Source organism: Ruditapes philippinarum, unplaced genomic scaffold, assembly GCF_026571515.1.
Source record: "Ruditapes philippinarum isolate M1 unplaced genomic scaffold, ASM2657151v2 ctg165_1_1_1_1, whole genome shotgun sequence".
Taxonomy (NCBI): domain Eukaryota; kingdom Metazoa; phylum Mollusca; class Bivalvia; order Venerida; family Veneridae; genus Ruditapes; species Ruditapes philippinarum.
Window position 1 is genome coordinate 53,623 of NW_026859880.1, and position 26,791 is coordinate 80,413.

General features: G+C 31.2%; 1 protein-coding gene across 4 annotated transcripts in view; it reads right to left on the minus strand.

Moving 5' to 3' along the window:
* Positions 1-26,791, minus strand: part of LOC132758181 (uncharacterized) — a 116,225-nt gene that overhangs the window by 39,546 nt on the left and 49,888 nt on the right. The window contains exon 1 of one of the 4 annotated variants that reach the window (XM_060749737.1): positions 17,065-17,340. The exons of 2 other annotated variants lie outside the window; for them this stretch is intronic. Coding sequence is in view for 1 of the 2 variants with exons in the window: in XM_060749734.1 (XP_060605717.1) it covers positions 6,952-6,975 (24 nt within the window). In the remaining variant the exon portion in view is untranslated. Of the gene's footprint in view, positions 1-6,951; positions 7,321-17,064; positions 17,341-26,791 lie in introns of those variants that run through there. One more of the 4 variants, XM_060749734.1, reaches the window with a different exon arrangement.

Here is a 26,791-nt window from a genome sequence, read left to right on the forward strand (position 1 = left end):
ATTCATGTTTCTACTGAGTGACTAACGCAGTTAGGGCTTTTCTTGCATATTCTGTCATGTCATGGTTTTGGTAATTTTCTTATATTTATAGTGTCTAAATTATTTTCTTTGTTCGCTTGCCAGTACTTAACTTATTTCGTACATTTTAAAAATTTTCATGAAAATTAGCATCAACTTGGGAGCATGCTGCTTTAGATATAAACATTCATTTCATCAGTTGTGTCACTCAGCAAACACGTGGTTTTGTGATTATTGTCTGCTGCTAGCACGTGGTATGATATCGCCTGCAACTAATGACTCTATATTACATTTAATACGAAGTATAATAATTTTCATAATTATTAATAAGATGAACTGAGTATACTTTATCATAACTTTGAGGATATTTATATTTAGAGTTACCTTATGGCCTGTTTAACCTCCTTTCTGTATACCTATACCCTTAATAAGTACTCCTTGAAGATTATTTGAAAATCAAAACAAACCAATTTATCAGTAAGAGCACACTAAAGTTAAAACTTATCAGTAAAGAAATAACTAATATCACACTATAAACCGTAAAGATATTATCTTTATTTTCATTATCAAACGAACATCTCGGCGAAATAATAATTACGTTGTAGTAGATTTTTACCCCTACACCGTTGCCATAGAAACAAATTAAGATTAAATGGACACCAACTGTTTGAAAGGTAATACATCCCGTTGAAGGGTCAGTATTATTCCAAGATGCAACTGATTGCGCTAACAAGATATGATAGATTGAAAGATAAAGAGATATTCTTTCTTTTCCTACGTAAACGTTGTTATAATATGACACCGGCTATTAGAGAAACGTCAGACCATGATAACAATTTATGCCAGTCTAGTGTCTAGCCTACCACTTAACTGACCAAAAAAAAACAAACAAAAAAAACAAAAAAAAAAAAAAAAAAAAAAAACCAACAACAAAAAAAAAAAAAAAATACCAACACAAAACAAAACAATATTTTAACGTAATTTTTTTAAATTGGATAGCTCATTATCATTTTCGGTGCTCTCCGTCAAGTTGCGGAATAAAACACTCTCAATCGAGGGGAACAAGATTTGCCTTTTTTTGCACTATTAGGTGTAATATTTCAATGGAATTTGCTCAAATTCCAATATTCATGAGTACAAGTTTTCAGGCATTTGCCTGAAGTTCAGGGTTTTTTTTATACTTCTGAAAGCACTCTTTTACTAAATAGAACCAATTAAATTCACGATTTTCAGGCTTTACCATAAAAGGAGATAAACAGACCTCTAGATACAGAGGGAACATTCGAGAAAACATTGCTAAGAATTATTATTAATTGATGTATAGAAACAAAGGAGAAAGTATAAATTTTAAAACAGAAGTTATTTATCATCATACAACTTATAATCATCAATATTTTAAAGACAGAAAAGTGAAATACGAAACTAATAGCAGAAGATGAAATGCGAAACTAATGGCAACGGCAAAATATTACTAATTGTCTTTCTTTTACAGGAAATTAAAACCACATCCATTTTATAATATCATATTGACCGTCTAGTTATCATCTAAACAAGCACATAAATCTTTTTCCTGAAAATGCAACTATAAACGAAATGATTTTTTTCTTTCCAATCCCCGGAAAGTTATGGGTATCTGTCCAATTAGTAAAACGAGCATGCAATTAAATTTTATTTATTAAAAAAGAAGAGTTTCTTTATTTCAAGAAAAAATATATAAATTAGCGACTATAAAAGACAAGATTGGAAAAGAGCTACTCCGTTCTCGCAGCTAATGAAGATTTATTAGATTACATTGTCAAGTAGAACAGACTAACTTAATAAATCTTTAATTTCTCCTCCTTTTATATTCCTTGCTAACATTCTACTGTCTTCATCGTATAGGTACCATTCCACAATTTTAAAGTACACGTAATGTATGTACAATAAGATGATATTAGCATTTAAATTTATCAATTATTTTTTGAAATTGAAATATCATACAATGGATTTTTCAACTTTAGACCTACCTTAGAAGAATATGAAAATAACTCGCCAGAAATCGGTAAATTCCGTCAATTTCCGTGACTTATTAAATCAAAGAATATAAACATCTTTGTCATCACGGTTTTCATAATTTCTTATAGTTCCGGAAAATAACGAATTTTGCCGAACTTTCACCAGTTGTTGATTAATGTGGAAATGGATATTAGCAATGGAGGCATTTTAAAAATGGAATACTCATAATCTATCATTATGTGAAACATTCATTTTCCAATTTTAACTGAAACATAAACGCTCAGTTTAAATTATTTCTCCATTATTCATACATGTCAGAAATAATTTTGATGTTAAACCACGTACATTCCCCTCTAACAACCCTGATCCAAGAAACACAACTAATATATCTGGTTAAGTACACTTTTATTTTTTCAAAGTTGTTGTGCAATAAATAATGGGCTAGGAACGTATGAAATCATTCAGCTCATGCTTAGTAGATGCTTTTACTCAGCAGTGAATGTATCTTCTTAAAAACTTTTTAACGGGCTAGGATCTCAAAACCAAAATTATGGCATAAAACATACAGAGCGTTATCAAAATCCTATATTATTTCAAAAATCATACAAAGCGTTATCAAAAGCCCAAATTATGGCAAAAATCATACACAGCGTTATCAAAAGCCCAAATTATGGCATATATGATACACAGCGTTATCAAAAGCCCAAATTATGGCATAAAACATAGAGAGCGTTATCAAAAGCCTAAATTATGGCATAAATCATACACATGTTTGACCTCTCCGGAAAACCTACAAAGTGTGTTATAAACAGCTTAGTTTAGAAAACACGCAAATGGTACGCATTAACATAGCATATCTTCTTTTAATTTATTTATCTAAATTTCGGGAGCCTGTGTTTATTTTGCCATACTAGATTTCGAACACGATATGCCAAGTGTATAAACAAAGTAAATGTTGTTTTGATACGGAATATTTAAGCTCATTTGGCGGTCGGGTACTTCCTATAATTGAGCGTGCACTTTCAATAGAGATTCCTTACATTTTAGTAAATCTTTATTCTACTGTTAACCTTGTCTTGTATTTCAAAGCAGCATTCCCGCCGGGCTTTTGGTTTAAGTATAGCTCATGTTTATTTGTAATGATATATGAATTTTATTTACTGCTCTTCGAAATTTGATCTTTAACATACTTTAATTGACATATTTAGATAAATACGAACTATAATTACGTCAACGAAATATCAGAACCCATTGATCTATCCAAGGCATATAATTATAAAATTGCGATTATCTTTTGTCCATGTACTTAAACCTTCGCACATCAAATACACTGTTAAATAAAGGAAATACACAATTGCCTGCGCTATTTAATAGCCCTGGCTTCAGCAGATACCTTAACAAAGCAACCACTCTTCATTTGTGAACTGGAAGTATACAATTCCTTACACGCTTCATCAACAAGAGGTCACTTTAAGGTTTCACACCCAGTAATGGCCCCTTAAAATTCTCTTACTAATTACTTAACTGGAGCACCACTCCTAGATGCACTTTTCATTTGTTACACATGACTACCCACTGCACCGTGCGAATTTATGATGAACAATTTATTTTGAAAGTATCATCGTTTAAATATTTTTAGCAAAAGTAATTAAACCTTTTTGTACTTTTTAAACTGTGACGAATGACAGACGGAAGTAAAATGGTTTCTTCATGAGTGAATTTGCATAATATATGTACTCAATCATGATTTGACAAGAAATCTTTGTACACTAGAGGTGGTGATATAAGAACGCTTCTTTCACTGATTGAAAAGAACAAAGGCAAGAAGAAAGAAGTATAATTTTAATTTTTTCTATAATACATATAATATAAATAATCTATCATATGAAAATGATATATACATTAAGGCACGCGTGTGTGTGTCTCCGTTTTATTGAAATTGAAAATATAACTTTGTGGTTTGGTTGATTGAAATGAGTAAGCAGTACTTTTGTTGTTATACTGACAACGTTGACGAAGATGATGGTGATGATGGTGATGGTGATGATGATGATGATTGTGATGATGATGATGATGATGATTGTGATGATAATAATGATGATGATGATGATGATGGTGATGATGACGACGACGACGATGATGATGATTGTGGGATAACTTTGGAAATGATTTTGCTAGTGATTATCTGAAAAATTTCGAAATAGTTGCAGTGATGATGATTATAATTATGATGATGAAGATGTTGATGATGAAGAAATGATGATGATGACGATGATAACTTTGGAAATGATTGTGCTAGTGATAAAATGGAAAAAAAACCTGAAAAGGTAGTGGCGATGATGATTGTAATTATGATGATGACGATGATGATGATGATGATGAAAAAGAAAGAATGGTGATGATGATAACAATGATGATGATGATGATAATGTTGATTCGTAGGAAAATACTGATGATGTTGACTATGGCAATGCAGAAAATTTATAAAAGGAAAGGAATTTTAATGATGGCGGCTATGAATATGTTTTAAGCATAAAACCGTTAAGTTAGCCAAATTGCATGCATCTTTGGACAAGTTTCAGTGAAATTCTTTCAATTTTCAAAGTTGAAAAACATATGTCTGGGCACAAATATAAAGTTATCATAATTGCATTTCCTGCTAGCAGAACGATGAGAACACAAACGTATCCAATCCCTCAACTACACCGCAAAGAATTTTCATCACATGTTAGATTTTTACTCCCTGGAAAAGTAATTAAGGTAGAGTTGCTATCTGCTCCTAGACGCCTCATTTATTTAATGACCAGCTAAAGTACACATTTTCGCAGAGTACGGCAGAGAACGGCATATATTCTCGCCTAATAAACGTTCAGTTTAGCGGTAACTTCCGCGTTTTAATGATCCATGTATTATTACCATAATCAGCGTTTCATGAAATACGTAAAATAAGTCTGATCGACATATAACTATACTGTAAACGTCTGCTATTTTCATTAATCATAGTTTGTGTGCGTTTGTATGTCTGTGTTTTATCAAATTTGTATAGTATAAATTTGAATCTTAAGCTTTTGATGATAGTGTATAATTCACACCGTTTGACAATGTAATATATCATTTTTGACATAAAAGCTCAAACTTTAATGGTTTGGTCGGAAGGTTGTGTATATAAATAGCAGGCAAACAGGTTGAGCTGACCTCTATTGGTAAATCACATGTTGACCTTACATTGAAATGTTAATAACATTTCGAATTATCAATTAGATCTGCATACATAATTAGCTTCAATCTGAAACAATTAATTAATCATTCGGTAATTTCAGTCCTACGAACTCTATACGAAAGCGTATTTTAAATCGACCAACATTATTCATTAATTTGATGACATGCGATATCTTTTAATCTACAGTAATCAATTAAGTGCCGCCATCTTGGAATAAAAAAATGAAACGCAAAAACACGCGCGCATGCGCTGTAGGCCAACTAATTGCACATGACACCTGCCACATGTTACGACAACAATATCCGACTATTATTGGTAATAAACCGTTCGAATTAATAGTCTGGAATAAAATCTTCATTACACATGTACATTACAATATAATCATATGATATTATATTGCTAAATGTGTTACCAAGGATCAATAATCACGGAAATACACGGAATATTTGTTTGCCAACGTTTACATTCACGACAAATTTCAAGCATTTTTGCTTCGAGTGATGTCTATCAACAAAAAGAGAGCATGAAAACGCACGATAATGTGTGTTTCGCATGGCGGTATGGGAAGAATGTTCGAAGCTGTGCATACATCAGCATTATAGTCACAAACACTGGTTTTCACCTTTTGCATGGTTAATGTTGAGTTACAAATAGTTGCCAATTTAATGTCAAATTTACGTCACAATATATAAACGTCATAACAATTGTCTTAGGAAATAAGTATCAAACAGGTCTTCAAGTTGTTGGTACATTCATTTAGTTATTACAATGACAGAATTCATTTTGTTATATTTTAGCGAACAGTAGCAACTTTGAGAGAATCGTAAGTTACTATTCTGTTTCATTTAAACATTCGATTTTTTAATGACTCGTTTAAAATGAAATTATGAGCTATTCTTATAGTTTTTGAAATATACATGTACACTAATAAATATATATAAATATACATGTACTTGTAAGTATATCTGATATCAGACTCCTGGGGGTCAAAGGTTACACTGACAAAGATGATATTTTCATTATTATATTGATTTAATCAACCAATCATTGGATCACTTGCTCCAGGGACAGATAAATGGAAGTTATCGCTGGAAAATCTCAACTAAACAAACATCCTTTTCTTCTGAGTCAAACCATATGATAAAGTTAAGAGAATCCAGGTCACAACATTATCTTCTGTTATAAAGCGAAACTTTTACACCGTTTTATACCATATATGAGACAAAGATATACTAAACAGCTAAAGTCAAATGCATGTATACAAAAAGTTTTATGACTTACTGACTACATGTATATATAAAGATTTTACTAATATATGCTTCAAGTTACACTATCCTTTGGACTGATTAAATATAATTTAGAAATATGCTCAGGGTAGGCAGGTTACTTTATTATAATTAATTCGATTTCATTCAGAAATAAAGAGAAAAAATATGAGTTTACTTGTTTATGTTTTGTAAAGTCATTGCACTGTTATTTTCTTTATTAACGTACAAAGTCTACACAAATGTGAACTTTTATTTTCACATGTATAGGTGAAACGCCAGTGAACGCTCTGAAACGCTTAAAACACAAAGATACAATATTATACATGTATATATGTGTATAAGAGAGTGTGTTAAAGACCTGGAATCTGTGAGCTAAAAAAAGTAGGTCACATCGTTCCTTCAGACTTTATACAAATTATAAAAAAAACGTAAAAAAGAAAACATTATTACCGGTGGTAAATGAGCCTTGTGCATTTTATCCACAAAAATCCTGCTTCTGTAACATCCGAAAAGCTTTCCAAAAGTTTTTATATAGTCTCACACTCGTTAACAGCTGAATAATTTATCCGCTAAAACAAAAACCTCCAGTCTGATATCGAGTCATAGTTTACAACGTTGACACCACTGTATAAAGTAGATAGATAACCTTATAATAAATTGTAGATATATCGCCGTTATTTAGATCTATTTAGTCATAATATTCATGACCTATGTCACGTGACACTCCTGTATTGTTACTAATCTGCATAATTAATCAAAAAACGGAATTGTTTTAATGAAGTATTCCGTTGAATAAACTATAAACTTTGTAAACTTCTGTACAGATAAATGTAGTCTTTCTCTGTGCTGGTTAAAACATGTAAATCACGTAATCTCTGGAAAAAAGGCGTGCATTTGATAAAAATCTCAAACCCAAACAAAAGTTGAATGTTGCATAAATTGCCCCTTAAATATCTGGATGGTTTATTTTAGCGACGGAAAACGTGTAAACGTTCTTTGTATCACAGCACGATGAAAATTTAATGAACAAAGGAACTTCTTGATCGATTGGGAAAATAGAAGCACATGTCTTGCGTAAAATTGCAATTTTCAGACTTTTTTTTGCTGAAGAAGGATAATAGATTTTACGGAGATTCAATTACTGTCAGAAAAAGCAAACTACAACTTTACAAAGTGTTATCTTGATCAGACTACTGAAAAAAGGGGCCAACGATTGTTGTATAATTAATTCAGGGGGATGTGATTGATATTATCCTTTTCAGTAACCATTTTAATCTTATGCGAAATAAAATCCTCTAGATTACAGGGATTATCATTTAAGGAATATCAAATGAATCGAAGCCATAAATCACCCGTAATAGCAATTATCTGCAGGTAAGAAAGAAAAAGAAAACACGCGAGTTTGATTCCTGTGCTTCAATTTGTGAAAAAAATGGCTATAATGATTAGGCAAAAAGAAAACTTGGCCATTAGAAATAATCCAACAGATTAGCGTACAGGAATTAAAAGTCATCAGAGATTCAACAGTCAAATGTGATTTTGCATAAAAATATACTTTTTTTGCTCAAACATAACACAATTTTCAATTATAGCTCATCTATTTGTAAAAGAAACCCTTAAGATGGCAACTGTGTCATTGGAAAGCATATCATTCATACAATGACATTGCCATAAGACGTTTTGCGAAATGACTGATAAAAATGCGGAAAAAGGAGGTCAAGCGTTTTTGACTACACAAAATTAGAATAAAACAAAAGCTTATCCTAAAAGACAGAATTAGTGCAGTTGATTAGTTATTCTGTCATGATATGTTGCTTTTCCTATGACAGAATCACCATGATAGATAAGATGAAAGAGTTCACATCTTCTTTGCTCGGCATGACACTAAACGCGGAAAATTACAGTATAAATTGTTTATCTCTGGATAGAAGAGAGCCGAATTAAACCCTTTGGCATCAAATGATTTTTCAAAAGTATTTTCTATATATACAAACTTTTTTATTTTTACGACTCAGCAAGGGCTGATATGTCCTGCATGTATCTTTAAAGTGTAACACAATATGTTTACACGTATGCAAGTTCAGCTAAATCTTGTATACATTGGTAGTACATGAAGAAATAAGAGCAAATTTCAACCTTTTACAAAAAAGCAAATCAAAATATTAAATTCAAAAAAGTTTAAACACTATAGTTTTCCCGCGTATTTATTGCATTCTGGGTAAAAATCTAGTTCATCTCCTCGTTCTCCTCGTGCGATCTATTTTTAGCATTAATATATGTCATTTGTTCAAACATCTCTCGCACTAATCCGTTCACAATAACTGTACAGAATTCCCAATAATATGATCCTGCTCACCCCTATCTATTGAGTTCTATTCACACGGTCTAATTCATTAATAAAATCCATTTACACAAATATGCTACAAAAGAATGATTCCCATCCTCCAAGAAGAAAAAAATATGAACAAAATATGTAGCAGTATAAGATGACAATTTTCTTCCAGAAAAGCAGTATACAGAGATATAGAGCTATAACTTGATTACTATTGATCGGCGAAGCACTGCCTAGTACTTTGTTTTCCATATCATTGCATCAATAAACGACTTCATGCGGCCTTACCGGAAACAAATCTTTGTACGGATGCGCCGTAGAAAATTTAAAATGGGCCGAATAATGAGAATACAGCAGGAAAACCGGAAGTTAACATTCGGAATCGTCGGCCTATTGATAAAATACTTTACCATACGGTTCGATTCCTCTTACATAAGTTACATGAATGATTTATTTACCGATCTGAAGAGAAACAATGTGTATTTTAATAGATAACAAAAACTCAGAAAAGAGTTATGATCACAAGGAGGAAATTATCACTTCAAATGCTTCAAAGGTAAATTTGAAAAAAAAGTTGCCGTTTCAATATTTGCAACGATTGATTTAATAAGCCATTTGCAAGGGAATTTTTGCTTTTTGGCTTTGATTGTGCTGAGCATAGCTAGATAAATTCTTGATTTTGAAGATACATCTCTGCTGTAATCAATATATTTATAATTCTAAGACATTCCAAACAGACCAATGTATTATTAAAAATCGGTCATATCATTAGCATATATGAAGCCATAACCCTCTTTCTCATTTATTGTTTTTGGTTTCGAAGCAACAACAAGATCTGTTTTATTTTTCTTTATGACAAAAACGGCTTAAATTACAGCAATATTTAGCTTTATTTTTTATTAATGATAAGAACCAAAGGTTGCCTTGATAAATATAGTTACTTACTAACTTAAACGGGACTATTAAGAATTGAAACCCTACATGAATATTTAATTTATTTAAACAGAAAGGCCTTATCTTAACAACATTGCAGCAAAACCATCATTTTACGGCCATTTGACCCTTTCTGTCATAAGGCTGAAATGTCATCAGCTGACTCTTTTGCGGTAAGTGTCAATTATATTCAAAAACATCCTCTGAAACTGAGTAAAAAAACTCAAGATATCTTTTAAAAAAATCTAGAACGAATTGTGACGGTACATTTCTCCGCTTAAGACACTTCAAAAACACAATTTCCTTGCTCGTCCAATTTTCTTGCTTTCATATCAGCGACATTCTTTATTTTCTAAGTAAATAATTTTCCATTGAATTAGGCCCGATTGATCACTATTACCGCCAATCTCAGGATGTATTCTGGTGAAATTTGTGTCCAATCGAAACAGAGATTCTCTTACAATTTCAATTTATTAGCTCAAGTCACGCTAACGGAAAATCAATTGGCATTGAAGCAGTTCAAACGTCTCAAAAAAGAAAATAAAACCATGATTAGATTCGTTTTGGAAGTGGACGAACAAACGCTTGCATTTGTCATCTGAGGTGCAAAAACGCTTGTCACCCAGTCAGACGAGAGGCACCGTTGAACAAAGTTTGAATATACTTTAGCTTTTTTTAAACTTTTTTTTTTCTAAGAAAAATTAAAGTACTTCTATTTTAGGAAAGTTATAAAGTGTTTGACATAGTAAAATAAAGCCAGCAGAATATTTTATTTTGGAATTTGTGTCTGATTTTTTGTTTTATCTTAAGCAACAATAATGGCTAATGCAATACACACAAACCTCGTTTTAAAGACCATCTTCGATTAAATGCTCGGTGTTCTTGCCCGTTTAAGAGAAATGTTGTGACTACAGAGCATAACCTAAATTTAATTACATTTACAATGATCACGTGACATAAATCCTTTATAATTATAAAGTAATACCAAATTTAGCTCTCCTTTTAGGACAGGTTTGGCTGTTTAAATATCACAAAGTTTATATTTACTTACACCATGCTGAATTTGTATAATGAACGTTATTTGATTTTAATTTTAAACGCTTCATTGTAGGTTTATTTTAAGGATTTCAACACTTGAATAAGAGAAATTCAGTAGCTAAAATATAGCGCCGTAAAGACAGTTCTGCTGTGTACATAGCTTTATGTTAATGACATAGGCCTGAAATTATCGCAGTGTCAAAAAATATAAACCTCAAGGTTTTCTTTTTAATATACAAAAACGAAAAACAACTCTTTCCATACAAATACCTTAGTTTTCTTTTCTGATTGACTGATAAGGAACAATAATAAGGGTTTAAAAGGATGATTTAATAAAGCTACAAGATTAGTTGATTCATCAGCGTAATGATTAATGTGGATCTGTAACACAAGACTTCACTACTTGAGAAACAAAGAACAGACAGACATGCGGATTAAAGTAAACTTTGAGAGCTAAACTTGGGGTAATCAAAGTCCCTTTAATGCTGTAGATAATCAAAGATTTAATACACAAGTAGAGTATAGAGCTGACTTTGTTACATTAAGTACAAGCAATCACTGACATGATAATTGGATCCCCTCAAGATTAATTTCCACGAACAGATCTACACGAATAAATACTGACAGATGATAGGCAGATTGTTGTAATTGCCAAAAATGTTAGTTTTCCTTGCTAACCATATTGTTCCTCAGTTTTATTATTATTATACCTGTAATACAGAACCTACATTTTGAAAAAAAAAAAACTCGTGCAATTTCCCAATATGTAACATTTCACTAGGTAGAAATTTTTGATGATGATGAAAATGTTACTTGTGTTGCTGATGATGACAACGTTAAGTATCATAATAACGGGACAAGGAGTGGCAGACGACGATTGTGATGATGATAATGATGATGATGATATTGTTGCTGTTGTTGTTGTTTACGACGACGACTACGATGATGATGATGATAATGATTGATGGTGAAAAAGATGTTGATAATGTTGTTGTTGCTGTTGACGACGACAACGAAGATGCTGATAATGATAGTGGTGATGGTAAATATAATATCGATGGTGATCACGAAATAAAGTAGTGTCATTATTGTGTTGCTGTGTTGTTCATTTTCATGAAGAGCATGATGTGTTGCTGTTTCTGATGGTGCCTATGATGACGATGATACGTATGATACTGATGATAATTATGATAATGATGGTTTAAACATTATCCCCATCATTGTCAGATTCTTATCGCATGATAATTATGATAATGATGGTTTAAACATTATCCCCATCATTGTAAGATTCTTACTGCATGATAATTATGATAATGATGGTTAAAACATTACCCCCATCATTGTGAAATTCGTCTTCAGCTTCACCATTATTTTCTCTGTCGCACGTTTAGTTACCAATATTTAAAGATCTAAAGGTCTGTGTTTTCTATGTCTTCCAACATGCCTGTAGGGATGTTTAAGTTTTGGATATACTAGTTTGCATTAACATGTTTGTATATTTATACAGGCGGTGAGTAATCTCAACTAACGTGTTCGTAAGAGTCAAATGGTTGAAATATGATAGGATTAAGTAGGAAATCAAACAAGAGTTTGAGAGGGATTAGACACTGACCTTACTAAAACTGCTACCGCATTATATACTTGAACAACAGGACATCTTTGTTCACCGAATGTCAACTCTAATTAGCAAGGTCATAGAGACCAGCTTGAAAGGCCAATAGTTGAATTGGTCTTACAAAAATTTGAGCAATATATTGACCATGTAGTTGTGATTTAATTTTGAGCTTTATGGTCATTGATTCCAATATGTCGAAGTGAGACTTACGCCAAAGCCGATGCCGAGTTGCGATGCAGTCTACGTTTAATGCGGGTCCATCCGCCCTTTCAGGGTTCAAACCTCGTTCCGAGTGGAAGAAGTCGGTGCCGAGTTTGCAATTATCTATAGTTAGTTTTAATTGCTTAAGAGGAGAAGGATTTTATATGGGCTGGTTTGTTTTGTTAGATTTAAAGAATGATTAAAAAATCCATGTGTTAAAAGGCTGAAACTGTACATTTATACACATGTGCTTTAAATTAAAAACAAAAGTCTAACGTCGGATCATCGCTGCCATCTTGAAACCAATCGTCTCGAATAGATCTTGTACATTGTAACGTTTGTGATGAAAATGCTAGACATTTATATGTTGTAATTTATTTTAAACGAGCTCTTTCCCTCCCAGACAATGATATTCAATTTTCTTAAACAGCGATTATGTTTACCGACGTTTTAATTTTCTTGGATTTTTGCAAGACAGAAAATTGAAAAAAAAAAGAATAATAGTAGATCGTTTCAGCTTAATGTCCTAGCCAAAACCCCTTTTGCTACACACAAATTTGGTGCTTTTCTATATAATATAAAAAGACATAGACATGTTTTCTTTAACAAACAAATCTAAAATACCTCAATTCATAGTCAACGAGGGTTTTCGATTTCCCTGAGCGTTCTGTAAGCGTTCTTTGTGCGTTCTTTAAGATTATTTAGTCTGTGTTGAGGGTCTCTGAAGTGATTGCAGGCTTCTATACACGACAAATACTCCAGATCGGGCTCAAGTATGGCGAACAATGGCGTCGCTTTTGTATCTATAACTGAAGTATAATTGATATATATGTCACATTTCTTTATACTTTATTTGCAGATTTTTCTTTGCTTTTCTGCGATATGTATCATTTTGTTTCTAAAATACTTTGTTGTATAGAGGTAATATAGAAAAAAATAAGAGGGTTGTTAACCGATTCCGGTCTAAAATGGTTATAGATAAAAGGCAATTTATTTTTCATTCGAAAATTGATACAGTAATTATACATTATTAAAACCGAACTTATATACGTTTTCGCTTTTTACTTCTTTCACGCGTGTAAAATGCACGCGCTCTTACACGCGCAAGGCCATTTTCCCGCCAAGTCAGCCCATTTTCCCGCCATGTAAATATTCCTAGGTTGATAATACTCATGAACCTTGCTTTTTTATAAAAATCCTTTTTCTAAGTTTGATTGATTATTGTGAAGAAATATTCTACTTTTCTGGGGATATTCCGCTTAGCGGAGTAATACAAATTTGTATACATATTATATTCTCGTGCAGGCAATTCTGTTACGTGCTTCCGTCGAATGATAGTGTCCCAGTCAAAGCTGTAATCTGTTTATTTGAACTATATCTTTTTCACGTACTATAGAAAATATAAATAATTATATATTGATCACTTTGTGCGGAATGGAAAAGATTGCCTCACGGTGCGTTAATTTCGCAAGCACCGATCAATTTGAGACGTTTCTCTTTCATAAACATTATACCGCCTGATGCCTATATTTTTTCAAGAGAAAGCAATATCATTGCAGACATATTAAAGTTTATAATACCACTTTATATTGTTTAGCTTATCCTTTCTTTTCTGCTGCACGATTGCTACAAAGGTCTGAAAATTGACGTTTCATATTGAATCTCCTGGGGGAAATATATTTCTTTTACAAATATAACCGAAAGTAGTCCATAAAAATGTGATCAAATTTCTGCAGCAACTCAATGCTTAAACTTGCCTCTTAAAAAATATCATTCTGCATTTTAAAATTTTTTAAGTTTTTTATATCATTTTGTGTAGTATCTAAAAAAAGGGAGATAATAAAAGGGGAAAAAAACCAAAGACAAAAATTTTTCTTTTTTTTTTTAAAAAATTTTTTAAAGTTCGCGATACTGAAAAGGACCCGGTGGAATATATCTAATTATTGCCCCGGACATTTCAAAAACGGTTTAATGTGTAAATTGGTCCTTAGTTTTCTTTTAGGCGCAAAGGCTTCCCATTATGTCCCAAAGGCGACGGGTGGGGGTTTTCGTAACAGGGAAAAGATCGATTTATCTCTTGTTTAACATCGAATTTCCTGTAAATTTATTTACTTAGGTTCATTTTACCCGTGCCTCAAGTTCGTTCTAATTACGGTTATTTCGCTGTTTACTCTTTTTAATTATAACCCATCTGCGTGTATTGGCCTTTTTCTTCTATTTATTGTCTATCTTAATAATTAATGGTGTACAAGACGAACCATTAACGTTGAAACAAATAACATCCCAGGATAAATGTATTTGTCAGTCGCTGTTTTGAGATTGATCCAGCAAAACAAAGAAAATGTTTTAAGAAAAGCAGATGTAAAACGAAATGTATTTGTTATCAGGTAAAAAAAAGAAAGACATAGCGTGTAAATAAATATCAAGGAAAATTGAATTCAGATAAAACATGTTTATTTTCTTTTCTTCCCTCATTACAAGAACTAGGTAAAACGTTTATAGGATATTTAAATTTTGAAGTCGATAAACATGTATATGACTCATGCGTTTTTGAGTTAAAGTAAGAAAGTTTGTATATGTATAAATAACGTGCTTATTTTCAAAGTAAGGACACAAGGTTTTTTTTAATTATTGATATAATATCTTTCGGGAATCCCTTACACTACATACGAAAGAATAGTATGATATAACGACGATGAGGTTATGATAATAACAATGGTGATGAAGATGACGATGATGATGGTGATGGCGATGATGATTATGGTGGTGATTATGATTTGGTGGTGGGTATTATTTATGGTGATTGAGATGATGACTATAATCATAATAATGTGGCTATTGTGATTGGTGAAGTTGATTATGTTTATGTCGTGAGTGGTGGGTAAAGTGGTGAGAATAATAATGATGATGATGAAGATGATGATGATAATGATGGCGATAATATTAATGGTCAGTGGAAGTAGAAGTTTTTGAAGTGCTTGCAGTTTTCATGATGACGACAACGACTACGATGATGATAACGATGATGATGGCGATGACTACAATGATGATGATGATAACGATGCTGATGATGACAACGACGAAGCTGATGATGTTGATTTTCATTTTGAAACCAGTGATTAATTATACTGAGGGTATTGAAAATGAAAGAAATGAAATCAGATAAAATCTGTATCATGTCATCATATCAGATATACCATTAGAAACGTAAATACCACCAAATGATACAAGATTAAATATATCATTTACTTCAAGTATCATCAATCTACATGAACTAGATCTAATGTCAATTCCTTGAATTATATACGAGCCTATATAAATAACTTTAGAAACAAATAAGATTTTATCTCAAATCTGAGAGATATTCTAGGTAAAGGTATTACCTATTATCTGGGTTGAAATTGGATGTTTAATATATACTCAGGTCTTATCGTATCCAGCTACTATAAGTCATTATTTTCTCCAGATTAGAAAATTGTTTCCATAGATTTAAGATAAGAGATGAGCGAGTTGAACTGTCTAATAAATAATGTAAGGTTTACGTTGACGGGATTTTCTGTACATGATATAGGAATTTTTGCATGTTAAACAATTGCCAATCGATTATCTGACAACAGCGGTTGTTTTTGTTGTTAATTCTAATTATAGAAACAAACATATACGAGATTGGTATCGTTAATCAATGCTGTTTAATAATTCAAGAAAGAACATGGTAATGCAAAATAATCACTTAGTTACTGAAGTAAATCATGTAATCGTGGTTTACACGTATCCTAGATCTATAATTTTATAGAAAGGAAATTTGAAAAATCGGTTTCAAAGAACGTAATCATATAGATTGAGCATCACGATATTTTGTCACGACTATTTTACAGGTACACAACTTTGGTAATCAAAATCTCTGGTTGTTATTAAGATGTGTCGCTCTTAAATGTTTATTTTATTGTGGGAAGAGTTGGTAATGCCGTTGTAAAGAGGTTATGATTGTTTAACAGGTGGTCTTTCTGCAGAAGTTATACTATACATATGTATAACAAGAACCAATTCATTTCGATGCCTGTTAGAAACAATGACAAAATCTTACAGTGAATTGTGTATATATTATGTAAATATAAATACAAGCGATGATTCTTGTTAGGAGCAAGTAATATTGAAAGTGAGCTAAACATAAAAATAAAGCTGCAATAAAATGTGAATATTTGAATGAAAGTAAAGGTGAAATAGAATTTCAATATGTAAGTGAAAGCAACAAGTCACATTATTTGATGGTGAATGTGATCAAATCATTGCTCGAAATATAATATATGCTTAACCCGATTATAGCTCTCGAAAACCTTTGAAGAAAATGACCAATTAAGCCACTCAAAATACCATTTTAAAATATTCAGCTGTAGAAAAAAGGGTAAAATCGTCAGAATATCAGCTACTATAGTAAACAATTTACCTTGAATACAGAATCTGTGTATAATTCCTTCCTCACTAATAACTATAACACAAACTACTTTTTTCCTACTCTGTAAAGAATGTTAAATAATGGGTTAACACCGACTGTCTAAAAATTGTATTTAAAACGAATTCCTTTGTTCAATAAATACATAAAAACACACCGACAGCCACTTCGTAACATCCGTGTTTTGAATAATTTAAAATTACAATCGCTTTAAATCAAATATCTGATCACACTCGTTTCATTGTTGGATGTCTTAAACCATTTCTACTTGTGAGTCACTTGACGGAGAGGAAAATAAAGCACAAAACACAAAAAAAGCTGCGCGACGCTTTACAATGTATTTCTCTCTTACGCTGATGTATATACCCGCCTCGTTTATTTCATAATATCAAAATATTTCACTTAAATGTCCCCTGTCTCTTTCTGCTTGGATAGATATGTAATATCAAATATACATAAAATACACTTTAATTGCTCAACATGATCGTATTTTCTGTCTCATATCAAGATAACGGTGTACAAGTCTCTCCTATAATGTTACACTAGTATACTACCCGCAAAATGACACGAAGTAAGCGACACAGAAAACTCAATAAATCTATTTAAAAACGAATCCTTCCCCCACCCCATCCCCCCAAAAAAATCCCTTAAATTAACAAACATGATACACCTTTTGGTTTTTTTCTTATGATGTTTTTTATTTATGATAAATAGTAATTAAGAAAGTGTCTATAAGCTTAGAGCATCCTACATATTCAACAAAAAAAAAAAAAAAAAAAAAAAAAAAAAAAAAAAAAAATTCTGCATAAACTATGGTTGAACCTACAAAATCGCATCAATAAGTAAATGTAAGGCAGGTGTACTTTTGTCCTTCAATTAAATAATTGAAATACAAAAGCTTCAATAAAAAAGATGATTTTTTTAAATGATTGCGACAACTTTCTAGATATATAACTAAATTTTACGGAAAAACACGAAGAAAGTCGAATTCTTACGGACCTAGGTTTGATAGCATAAAAAATTCCAGAGTAAGAACAATCTTGAGTCATTTTCTTTAACTTACTGGTTTCAAGATTGAAAAATGTCTTTTGATATATTACAAATGCTTACCTCATAAAGCTAAATCCAATGAATAAACAATACGCAAAAAAGATCTGAAATATTCTGCGGACTTAACTATACAAATTTACATAAAAAAATATATATTGCAAAAGTTTTTTTGGCACGCTTCTTCTCGGTTCTTTTTTTATAGTCAAGGACAGTACAATCAGCTCAACTGTATATTTGAACATTTGAAAACTGAAATAAGTAGGTAAATACATTTCAAATTTGCTTAAAAGAACCTTTAAACTTTCTCATTTTGTATACACAAAAGCTTGTATCAATAAATATGTTGACATTTTAACGAGAAGTGGTATTTTACTGTAACTTGATAACTTTGTCAAATAGACGAACACCAGTTTTTTTCACCGAAGCTTAATAATGCATGGATATACGAATTATTCTAATGGAACTTGAATCGATCAATGATTGAATACCTATCGATTTGTTAAGAAAACAATTTTCACTTTTAATATGTAATTTCTGTCAAGGTACAGTTTCTGTTTGTTTACAAAGTTAAGAATTTATTTCACATAAGGAAATATGTTATATAAGTAATGCGAGTCTAGATTACATACTACCAACTTTAAGTATTTACACTTGAATGAATGAAACGATAGCACTAGGCGACTAACTCAATAATTTCAAAAAGTTGAGTTTGAATTGCCACACCAGCTAGATTGAACCCAACATATTGGCTGTAGTTGATAATGATGATAGTCATGATGATGCTATACATTTCGATTATACATGATGATGACGATGATTGATGATGATAACAACAACAATAAATGATGATGATGATAATTTCATGATTATGTTCTTGTTGATGATCTTATTGTTGATGATGACGTTGACGATGATAACTATGATGATGATGATGATGATAACTTCATGATTATGTTGTTTTTGTTGACGATGATGATGATGTTTCCGATGTTGTTGATTTACAAATGATGATAATAAAATGTTTATGACGATAGTGAAAATGTTAATGATGATAATAAAAATGTTAATGATGATAATAAAAATGTTAATGATGATAAAAAAATGTTAATGATGATAATAAAAATGTTAATGATGATAATTTGTTGTTACTGATGTAGTTGTATTTTATACGTTGCAAGTTATACCTGTTGTTTTTGTTGATGATAATTTTGAATTAAAAAATGATAATAATAATGCTGATAATAATAATGGTCATGTTGAAAAGTTACTTGTATATTTACTTGTCTGATGAAAAGATCGAAATAATTTATTAAATTAAAGATGGAAAACGACATATATAAATAAAACAAATAAAAATATACTTAGTGACTTGTTACAAATATGATTTCTTAAAATCAGCATTTAAACTATTTCATTACCGCTTCATTGCATACATGCCATTGTTATTGTTAATAAACAACGTACAAATAAGTCTTGTAACATGACAATATTGATTAGCAATAACTGTTATTGTCTCCGGTGTAATAAAGTATTGCCATTGACAGACCGTGCAACAAGGGAAACATATCTCTGGCTTTATTGTGAGTTTATATTACAATAACGCATCCATCTTTGGTCAAAGACACCATAGTTATCGATATTTTTCCCGCATTTTCTTACAAAAGATGGATGATTAACAACGCCATGAATTTCCATAGAGACGTGATCTGGCGTCTTATTTTGCTTTCTTGCTCCTTTACGAAGAAACCAGCTGACGCCAAGAAATAAACGATTCTTAATTGAACAGCTATTTGCATACTTTTTCACGAGCTCTAATGAATTTTAATATTTGACAATGAATACTTAAGGCATTTATTTAGAACTACACCGAAATGGGTGGTGCCAACACTTTTTCTGTTACTGTATTTCCACGGTTTGAGGAGTTGCTCTTTAATTGTTATGACATGATAGTCAGTCAAATATGCAAATAAGCAAAGGTTTTACCCTGTGTTTATAAGCCCTTATAATTAAAGTGAAAGGGCACCTGTTTTCATTAATTACACGAATAAAGGAATCGTCATTTAAATACACTATTTCTTTATCCTGTCTATATACAGTAATGACTGTTTTAAATCAACATTTTTTTGTCTGTTTCATTAGTATTTATAAATTACAATCGACTATATGTAATTATGTCTCCCGCATTCATTAACATGCAAACAGTGAAAATTGAACCTAATTATTGCAATAGATTTACTTCTACCGTTTAAAATGACATTTTAACTTAAACCAATATGTACGAGCAGACAATACCTGTACATACATGTAAGAACAATAATTCATTTCACAGTCATACAATGCAATGCTTCAATTTTTTTTATTTTAACTTGTTTGCAATTGCAAGAATGCAGATTTTTACTGTATCCATATTAGTTGTCTGTATGGCATGACAGTATTAATTAGCAATAACTGTTATTGCGCCGGTGTAATGAAATGTTGTTATTGACAAACTGTGTAACCAGGGAAACATTTCTCTGGCTAACAATAGAGTTTATATTAAAGTACGCATCCATCTTTGGTCAAAAGACATCATAATTATTGATATTTCCGCGCATTTTCTTACAAAAGCCGGATGATAAAAACGATAGCACGGATACGCGCCGTTTCCCTAGAGACGTGATCTGGCGTCTTATTTAGTTAACTTGCTCATTAATGCAGAGGAAACGGAACCCAAATGCAGCTGACGCCAAAGAAATAACGTTTACTGACGCGATCATCCCATTTCGTGTAGTTCATTAGAAAGTGTATCAAGCGAGAATGCAAAGATAGGTCTACATTTGATGAAAAACAACGCTCGTAAAAAATTAAACAAAAATTTGGAAAATCTCATCAATCAATCTTCTTTGCCTTTTTTACTTAATTTGAGGTGTAATTATATTTATACATACCGACATGCTATCGTAGATTACAGCAGCAAACTGGACACAAATAAACTTACCCATCAGAGAATGACATATATAACCAGCTTTACCAACAATAAACTTCTTGATTTATGTCAATAACAATAACATCAATAATAATGAACATTTTAAGCTAGAATACTTCCCTTGACCTGTGGATACGTAGTTGTTATTATATTATATTTTAAGAGTTGATTTGCCTGTTGGAATGAGGGGAAATGTTTATATATATTTGCTTATCACAGACTTGAGGAGGTTAAAGAAATGTTTAAACCTGCTCCTATCACTGAGATAGGGTTATTAACTTCTCAACTTACAAGAAATTTCCATGGTTTATGACCAGTTTGTCATTTATCAGCAGTAATAAAAATATAGGCCCCAAAAAGTTGTTGAAGATCTCAAGATTTATTAGGAATGAAACAGTGTTACCTAAATAGAATTAAGACTCAGAACTCCGAGATTTTTTGCCGCCCACCTTGCCCGATTCACTGTAACATGAGGTATATTTCGAAAATAGGTAAGTAGGGATTAGTCATTTGAACACAAAAAAAAGCTCATTCAATATAATGGACATGGAAAGCGATCAAAAGGTACATTGGTCGTTTTTTGTCAATCATAGAATGATGATTCTAATAAATATGTGTTTGTCTCTCTAGTTGTTACCATTTCAATGATGTAGACTTCATAAATATTGGAAAACAGTTGGATCTTAGTTATTACGCTTTTATATGGTATTATACAAAATTATAGGTTTATTTTACTTGTTTGTAGCAAAATTCTTTTTTGACTTAAATTAATCAAGACGCGGAGCAATGTTGCTGATATCTATCGATGTTCAACATGCTCCTTATGCAATTCCTTATGGTTTGTTTTAAATAAAAAAATGTCTCAAGCAATAGGTGGTTATCGGAACATTTTCATTTAAAACAGTGCATTGAAGATTATAAATGAATGTGTCTAAGGTAAAATCTCTGTATAAGAAATTTGTATTCAAGCGTGAAACGAAATAACTTCAAAGAAAAGCAGTTTGGAAACCTCGAAAATGAATGATGCTTATTAATCCAATGATGTTGTATGTATTCACTACTATAAATTTCAAGACATTGGGTATTTTTTATTTCTTGTCCCTTTTAACTCACCAATGAGGAACAATTCGTTAAAACTTAATTATTTCTTTGAGTGAAAAGAACTTAAGACGAAATAAATATTGAGTAGAATTTGAGAAAACGTTTAAGAAAAAATACGTTATCTACCTGTGCCAAAAGCCTATGTACTTCAATTAACATTACATTCAAAACTTTATGAGTATATTCCAAAAGATATATTGAAAGGCACTGAGTGATATATATTTAAATAAAACAAATAACAAATATACTTGTTCAATTGTAAATATATTTTCTCAAAATCGCCAGTCATTTAATTTAAAAACAATTTCATTATCGTTTCATTACATAGTGCCAGTGTTATTGTTAACAAACAAATAAGTCTTGTAACATGACAATATTGATTAGCAATAAATGTTATTGTCTCCGGTGTAATAAAATGTTGTTATTGACAAACGGTTCAACAAGAGAAATATTTCTCTGGCTTAATTGTGAGTTTATATTACAATAACGCACCCATCTTTGGTCAAAGGACATCATAATTATTAGATTTTCTCGCATTTTCTTACAAATGGCGGATGAGAAACAACGCCATGGAAACGCGTAGGGACGTGCTGCGGCGTCTTATTTTGTTATCTTGCTCCTTTACGCGATTCTTAAATCGACCGACGCCAAGAAATGAACGTTTCTTAATTGATCAGATATTTGCATACTTTTTCACGAGCTCTGATGAATTATATTGTTTGACAATCAATACTCTCTAAACGCTTTGTATATTGCTACACATAAACTACACAAATATTAGCTGTGTCAATACATTTGTGCAGTCTTTTCGCGATGATAGGAGTTTCCTTAACTGTTCTGACAGGACTACAGATACTTGGTGGAACTCAAAACGCCCTTAAAATCCAAAATAAAATGCATATATGTCAATCCCATCACTTGTACTTATCGTATATATATATATATATATATATAATATATATATATAATATATATATATATATATATATATATATATATATATATATATATATATATATATATATATATAAAACGTAATATAGCCGTTTTGAAAAGAAATCATATGACAGGGCAGCCAAATAATTAGACACTTATCAGCAAAGTATACACAATCAAATTATCTTATCCAGAAGTAGATAAATAATCCGCTTATTTTGAAAATCAAACAAACTATTAATAAGGTGATAAATGTGTCAGTAATAATACAATCAATGATAAATGTTCCCAAAACATGTTCTTGACCGATTAAATGATTCCTTGACCCTTGCATATCTATAACAACTGTACGGTACGTATATTTCAAGATTTATTTTGTTTGAAAAGAAATGAGAGAGAAAATTTATATATTTTTGCATATCGAAGGCTTGAAAAGTTTAAGTGCATATTAAAAACTTATATTTCCGATGGCGATATGTGTAATAAATTTTGGAAACTGTCAAGAATGTTTTGTTTTTTTCGAGAGAATTTGTTTATCAGCTGGAATGACAAAAATATAAACATCAGAAGGTAATTGAGAATCTAAATTTATGAGAAATGAAAAGTTCAAAGTAAACTCTTCAAATGATAAATGATAGAGATATATGTAGTTTTCACCCGCTAGAGTCATCGTTACCTTGACATATAATATTTCTTTCTGAAATTACATTCATTACTTTATGTGCACTCATATAGCAAAGGGCTTTTTATTTTGTGTTACTATTATTACAGCAGTTTAAATCACAATTTAAATTTATTAATTAAGGACTCATCATCCTAGCCCATTGCTTTGGATCTTCCAGTATATATACAGTAAAAAAGACAAACAAATGACTGCATTAAAACAACATATTTTTGTCTGTTTCATTTATCTATAAATTACAGCCGGAGGTATGTAATTATGTCTCCCGTATTCATCAACATGCAATCAGTGAAAACTGAACTTAATTATTGCAATAGATTTACCTCTGCCATTTTAAATGATATTTAAACATAAACCAATATGTACGAACAGGTAATACATGTACATACATGTTTTCACAGTCATTCAATGTTATGTTTAATTTATTTTCATTTTATTTATTGTGAAATTGCAAGAATACACATTTTTACTGTATCCCAATTAGTTGTCTGTATTGCAAGGCAATATGAATTAGCAATAACTTCTACCGTCTCCGATATAATAAACTCTTTATTGACAAACTCTGCAACAAGGGAAACATTTCTTTGCCTTTATAGTGAGTTTATATTTCAATAACGCATATCTTTGGTCAAAAGACATCATAATTATTGATATTTCCGCGTATCTTCTTGCTAAAGCCGGAATGGAAACGCGACGTAATCTTAAAATTGCTTATCAACGCAGGGAAAATGGAATTCAAATGCACCTAACGCCAAAGAAATAACGCTTTTTGACGCAATCATCCCATTTCGTGTAGTTCGTTAGAAAGTTAATCAAGGTGTGGAGTTTGTTAAGGTCTGTATTGGTAGACAATAAACACTGACAAATAATGAAGTACAAGACTTTAGAAATTATCAAGAATCAATTACAATTGTCTATTCTACTTGATTTGAGGTGTCATTATATTTAAACATACCGACATATGCTTTCGTAGATTCCAGCAATTATCAATATTAGACATAAAATTAAATTAACCTTCATGTGGTTGATAGATATAACCAGCTCTTCCAACAAACAGCTTCACATTTTATGTCAATAACAATATCATCAATAATAATGAGCTCTTTGAACGTATATCTGACCGCTTGAATACTTTCCCTGACCTGTGGATATCCTATTCATTTGTTATTATATTATATTTAAAGAGTTAATTTGTCTGTTGGAATGAGGAGAAATGTTTATATATATTTACTTATCACAGACTTGAAGAGGTTAAAGAAATGTTTAAACCTGCGCCTATCACTGAGATGGGGTTATTAATTTCTCAACTGACAAGATATTTCCATGGTTTACGACCAGTTTGTCATTTATCAGCAGTAATGAAAAATATAGGCCCCAAAAAGTTGTTGAAGATCTCAAGATTTATTGGGAATGAAACAGTCTTACTTAAATAAAATTATGGCTCGGAATTCCGAGCTGTTGCCGCCCACCTGGCCTGACTCACTGTATCTTGAGGTATATTTTGAAATTATTTTAAAGTTATTAGAGAGTAAGTAGGGTGAAGTCATATGAATAGAAATATTTCATTCAAAATCAAAATAATGGAGATAGATAACATTTACAACGACATTTTGTCATTTCGGTCAATGCTATTAGAATTGTGTTTCCCTCATAAGTTGTTATCATTGCAGTGAAGTAGACTTAGTAAATATTGCAATATATATGGGTCTGAATGTTGAATGTTTATTCTAGTCTTACACTATTTTAATGAATTTTGAATGATTTAAGAATGATACTCGTACTTAATTTCTTATTAAAACCCCCTTTTTCTGACAAAATGATTATGTTTTTGCATTAACTTGTACATTATTACAGTTTCATACTACACTGTACATGTTTAATATTCAATTCACTTCACTTTATTACCTGAACTATGGCAAACATGATCCCGTCCGTTGACACATAGTCATGGTGCATTTTTTCAAATGGAGCAATTGTAAATATTGTGAAGGATTTGTTAAATAAGCACAAGTAATGTAAAAAATTGGAATTATTAAAATTTCATTCATCATGACGCGGATCAATATTGCTGATATCTATCTATTTTTAACATGCTCTTTATGCTATACTTTACGATTTTCTAAAATAACAAAAAAGCTTAAGCAATAGGTGGCAATTTGAACATCTTCATTAAAAACAGTGTATTGAATATTTTAAGAGGATAAGCATTTGTATTGCAATGTGAAAAGAAATAACTTCAAGACAGAACAAGTTAAACAAAAGTAGACAACTTTCTCCAAAATGAATGTTGCTAATTCTTCAAATGCTGTTTTATCTATTTACCATTGAATTCAAGACCTTGGATAATTATTTTTATCCTATTTTATTAACAAATGAGGAAATATTCGGTAAAACTCAATTATTTCTTTGAACTGAAAATTAATTGAAGATGAAATAACTACTGAGTAGAATCTGAGAAAAAGATTAAGAAAAGTTATGTTATCTACCTGTGCCAAAAGCTTATGCCCTGCAATTTACGTTATTTACAAAACTATAAGAGTCTCTAGATAAGTCATGAAAAGGCGGATAATGATATTTATAAAAAAATAAACAAATTTCAAATATACCTTGTCAGTTACAAATATGTTTTCTTAAAATCACAAATCATTTTAAAACAATTTTATGATTGTTCCATTTCATAGCTGTAAGTGTTATTGTTAACAAACAAATAAATCTTGTAACATGACAATATTGATTAGCAATAACTGTTATTGTCTCCGGTGTAATAAAGAGTTGCTATTGACAAACTGTGCAACAAGGGAAATATTTCTCTGGCTTTATTGTGAGTTTATATTTCAATAACGCATCTATCTTTGGTCAAAAGACATCATAATTATTGATATTTTCTCGCATTGTCTTACAAAAAGCGGATGATAAACAACACAATGGAAACTAGAGACGTGATCTGGCGTCTTGTTTTGTTATCTTGCTCCTTTACGCGGAAATAG